Source organism: Etheostoma spectabile, chromosome 1 (genome assembly GCF_008692095.1).
Source record: "Etheostoma spectabile isolate EspeVRDwgs_2016 chromosome 1, UIUC_Espe_1.0, whole genome shotgun sequence".
In the NCBI taxonomy this organism is placed as follows: Eukaryota; Metazoa; Chordata; class Actinopteri; order Perciformes; family Percidae; genus Etheostoma; species Etheostoma spectabile.
Window position 1 is genome coordinate 27,786,159 of NC_045733.1, and position 5,237 is coordinate 27,791,395.

The 5,237-nt window shown below is 40.7% G+C and overlaps 1 protein-coding gene across 5 annotated transcripts in view; it reads right to left on the reverse strand.

The window, feature by feature from the left end:
• Positions 1-5,237, reverse strand: part of lrrc49 (leucine rich repeat containing 49) — a 35,816-nt gene that overhangs the window by 14,271 nt on the left and 16,308 nt on the right. For 4 of the 5 annotated variants that reach the window (XM_032517296.1, XM_032517317.1, XM_032517306.1 and 1 more), the window contains 2 exons: positions 3,000-3,083; positions 641-816 (listed from right to left, as the gene is read on the reverse strand). In XM_032517296.1, coding sequence (XP_032373187.1) covers positions 641-816; positions 3,000-3,083 — 260 coding nt within the window. The remainder of the gene's footprint in view (positions 1-640; positions 817-2,999; positions 3,084-5,237) is intronic. The other variant, XM_032517286.1, reaches the window with a different exon arrangement.

Consider the following 5,237-nt stretch of genomic DNA (forward strand, 5'->3'; position numbering starts at 1 on the left):
GATGATTGGAGGGTCTGTCGAAAGGCTGCATCTCCTTATGATTGACAGCGATTTTGAACTATAAAAAGTGTTGTTGAAAGACAAACTGCTGCAACCTATTTCTTGGTATTTGCTTGGCGGAATTGCTAGCCAGTTTTCATCATACATATCCTACAATTATACACAACATTCCTTTTTTCAGTTTTACCTAATTCCCACATTTCCTCCTTCGAGTTTCATTTCGTTTTGTGAGATTGTTTGTTCATTCAAACAAAGATAGGCTAGGCTAGTGTTGTAGGGGTGAACTAGCTAGCTAGCAAACTGCACACAATGGCAGACAATGCTAATAATGTCGACCAGATTTTGGCAAAGTCATTTGAAAGTCTTCATTACGAGGAGAAACTTAAAATTAAACAGCACGGCAGATCAACATACAACCGTAAGATTGATTTAGGACAAAGTAGCTCTCCTGCTATGTCAAAGTTAACTGGCTGACTGGAAGTACTGTGACAAAGAAAATGTACTGCTAAAGAGATGTCAGATAATAATACACATTTTTACTGACTCCTCTACATTTCTCTTAGAAACAAACAAGTCACACATAACACCATCCAGTGTGAATTTTCACTCATTAAACGTCTTGTGCTGATGTGGTGTGTACCTGGGTTCATCTGGAGATGGTTCCTGTGCAAGGCCATTGGTCTGGGCGGGGCTGTGGGCAGGGCTGCTCTCTGGACTGACTTCTTCTTTAGCACCATTTGCGGGTGGCAGCTCCAGGCACGATCTGACGCCCTCCCACTGCTGCGCTGCATTACGGATCGCCAGACGCCGCTTCTCCTACACACACACACACACACACACACACACACACACACACACACACACACCCAAACACACACACACCACCACACACCACACACACACACACCACACACACACCACACACACCCACACACACACACACACACACACACACACACACACACACACACACACACACACACACACACACACACACACACACACACACACACACACACACACACACACACACACACACAGAGAGGAGGTTTCAAGTGTCAGTTCTCTTCAGCAGAACACAGAGGGCATATACTACGTATGTTGCTAAAGAAGGTATGAAAACTGCTTAATGGCCTTACTGGCAGATATTACACCTCACAGTTAAATCTGAAAAAAGTATATGTATATGTTGGTCTAATTTATTTGCTCTTGGCACTGCAGCTTTTTGATTTAACTGCAATTACAGCAGTTAAAGTGCCATCCCCACCCTGCAAGAGAGAAGATTTCTGCTCCTTCGCTGTTTTTCAATTGTTCCTTTCTGGCCAAGCTGGAGTTTCGATATGCTCAGTTATGGAATGTGCCACTCCCCGATGCAGGGGTGAGTCAGTATTATTCATAAAGAATCCTTTACCCTTACGAACTCTTGGCTGCAGCATTCAATTTGACATTTTCTTAACACCAGGGATTAACAGGAGTTAGTTTACTGAGAGTCAATGTGTTCTACACAGAGACCATCTCTCAGCAAAAGACCCCAATGCGGCACAAACACAGTAGTGCAACAATTACTGTACTGTTACTGTGTGCACACACATGCAAACACACAACAACACACACACACACACACACACACACACACACACACACACACACACACACACACACACACACACACACACACACCACACCACCACACACACACACACACACACACACACACACACACACACACACACACACACACACACTGCAAAAACAGAGGCCTGGGCAAGACAGAACATCTTAGACCATTTAAAGAAATGGAGAAAGTATAATTTACAGACCGATTTACAGATACTGTTGACAGTGTTCCCCTCCCCATCTCCCCATCTAATAAAGAGAGACATATCTGAATGTATGTATGTGTTACTGTGTTTGGGGGCTGGTTGGGGGGAAGGTAACCTGCATGTCACACGCAGACGCCAAATACAGAATACAGCGGGCGGAAGTACTGCCTTTGACTCTTTTCCGTCTTCCAACGTTAGCTACGTGATTGCTGGATATACCAAACTAACTTTTCTTCACTTTCCTGGAGCACAAGCGCATAGCTGAAAGGAACATCGCAACTGTTGTGTGGAGGTTGGCGAAATAAAGGACCTTTTCAGTGTGTATTATTAAAAGCCAGACACTATAGTATTAAGTTGCTGTGAGCTGCAGCCTACATTCACCACTTCTAAACAGAGGCAGAACTGCTAAGAGTCCATGACGCTAATGTCTGATTACTCCACATTTTCATTGTCCGGTAAATCAGTAAGTCAGTATCAGGCTATACAGTGGAGTTTGGGGTCCTTCTGTAAGTAATTTTGGGGTTCAACAGGCACTGTACTAGTACATCAACAATGTTCCCAAACTTTTGTTGAGTAGTGCTGATGTGGACACATTTGAAAAGTTCAGTGAAATCCATGTCAGCATCCAAAAGGTGTATCTTATTGCCCAAGCAGGCTCAACAATCAAAAGACACATTAATTAGTAGTCACGTAAGAGGGAAAAGCATGACTTAAATATTCTTATAAAAAATGTTTTGATTGGTATAAAAAGTACCAATAAGAGGCCAAAGCAGTTGTTATTTTCTACATACACACTTAACCCTTACGTTAACCATTTCCCCAAAAATAATAAGGTCCAGAAGCTGGCTAATACTGTAAAAGGCTTTGGATTCAGATTACCGTATACACAATGTAACATTCTTCTATTATTCACATCTCATCAGCAATACAGTATGCAGCGGTTTTAGAATGCTAAAGGATGTAGCTTCATCCAATACTTTGAACCAAGTAGTTATCTTCTTTCTACCAAGAATAACTAACCATACAACACCCAATGTATAAAAAGGGACCATTTGTTCAGATGACACTAGTTCATCTACTCTTTGAGATGTAGGCCGTCACGTGTATTTGCTACATATTCAAACTCTACATCCAAGCAGACGAAGACGGCAGGAGCAAATCAGATCAGAGTGGTACCTTATGAATAGTCTGCTTGTGACTCTCCCTCTTCTTCTCCTCCTCTTTTCGAGCCTGTACACCAGCCATGCGCCGATCCTCGTCCTGAAAAAGATAGCTTGCGCAATCAGAGTGTCGCTCCATTCATGAGTTCTGAATTATTCAGGAGAGAGGGGAACCACAAAAGACGCCGTAAGGAAGGCTGTTCTCTACAGCCAAACTGGACCACTGTGGAGGATGGGAGAGATTCTCGCACCAGCCAGCTGCATCACAGGATTATCGGTCTGATTTTCAGACTCGGATCAACTCAGCCCAGCTGTTGGGGAAAGCCAAAACTCCCAGAATGCAATGCTGCCAACACTAGCTGAGTGTGCCAGCTAAGAGCTGGGGGTATTCAGTTGTCTGTGACGAGCAAGCAGAGACGATGCTTCAGTCTGATCAATATTGGCAAAATTATAGCCTCACTAGAGTCCAGGCACTGATGTCAGCTAGTGGAGACAGATTAAGGTGCAAGGCCTATATGTCACTACTACAATTTATTTAGTGAGAAGAACAGCTTTCAATGGGAAATATCACCAAAGCATAAGCGCTGCTTATGCCATTGTGTGAAATTTATCAATTTCTTATTAAGATAACAATGTCTTTGTTCGGGCAGCCTCCACATAATGCTTGGCTTTCAGCTTCATACATAATAACAAATTTGCAGATATATATATATGTGTGTGTATATATATACACATATATATATATATATATATATATATATATTGTATACAGTACATAAAATATCTATTTGCCATATCAAATGTATTTGCAGTATTATATGTTCATAGGATTATATGTTTTTTCAGTCAAAACAAATATGACAATAAAACAATTTCCAGTATTTCACTTTTGGAATAATCAAAACAGTTGGAAATGGAAAAACAGTACTTTTTATTGTAGCCCAAAGCTAAAAAGTAGTACTGTATCTCCTCATTTACAGTATTAACTCTCATTTATTTCTTATATTACAGCCAATCTGCCAGCAGTCAGGCATAGATTTTATCTCAGATAATCTGATCTGACGTCTACTGCTGACAGCATAGAGCACTGGGGGCAAATTCTGTTGAATCGGTTAGAGGGAAAATCTCGATCTTCAGTAGCTACAACAAAGTTTGCCCCCAGCAATATCCTGACACAGTTTGAAAAGATGGAAACTCTAGTCATACCAAAACTTTCTCCAAATCTATCAAATCAATACCCCAAAAAAATTAACTATTACCATCCCTGTTTTCCGGACTGACAGCTACAAGCAGTGGTTGGTTGGAGGGGTTTAATGGGCCCTGGAGATCATGAAACTTGCTTAACCTGTTAGGGACCCTAAAATTCAAGTAAAAACATGAACATTGTTGAAATAGGAGTTACGAGGATTTTCTTTTTATATCAACATTATGTTCTGAGGGCAAGGTGTGTGGTACAGATTCCATTGAAAGTGCAAGCTCAGACCTGGTGCTCCTTGCTTGACAGCCTCTAAAAGCATGCTGATGTATTTCACTGTAGCACGTTGCTGGAATGTTATATAAATACAATTACTTTATGTTTATGCCTTAGGATAAACATTGTTTTGTTAATCCCAATAGGCAGTCTCTTACATCTATTGTATATGCTTAACCTATAGTCATAGTGTAGTCACTGATGCATTTTTGCCTCTAATATGCAACCGAGAAAATTATGAATGCTGCACAAATGTCCAAAAACAAAGAATAATGAGTAACGTCATCACAATGTACAGGGTCCTGGAGATACCCCATTGACAGTGAATAGGAGACTGCCTACGTAAGTTTGTTTTTAACTGTAAAACCATAATAAAGTTTATGTCAAGACAGACTCACTCACTCAACATGGACACTGCAATCAGGAATATGTGCTTAGACGGTGACATAAAGGTTTGGGCCATTAGCTGAACATGACTGTCTGATCAAATATGACTTGCTACACAGGCTTTGAAAATACAAAGTACAGCACAACCATGAGCTGTGAGGGTTTTATAGCTTTATGTTTTTCATAACTCTACATCCTTGTTCCTCTTTGCTGTTTAACATGTTTGCTTATGGCACAAGAGCATGATGAAAAACATTCATGTCAAAAATACTGTGTAGAAACATAAATTAAAAAAAAGGGACAATAAACTAAATTTGAACAGCTATAATTAGCAGAATTTAGTCAGTGGCCAGTTTTTTACTCTGGTGTAAACACACACACACACACACACACACA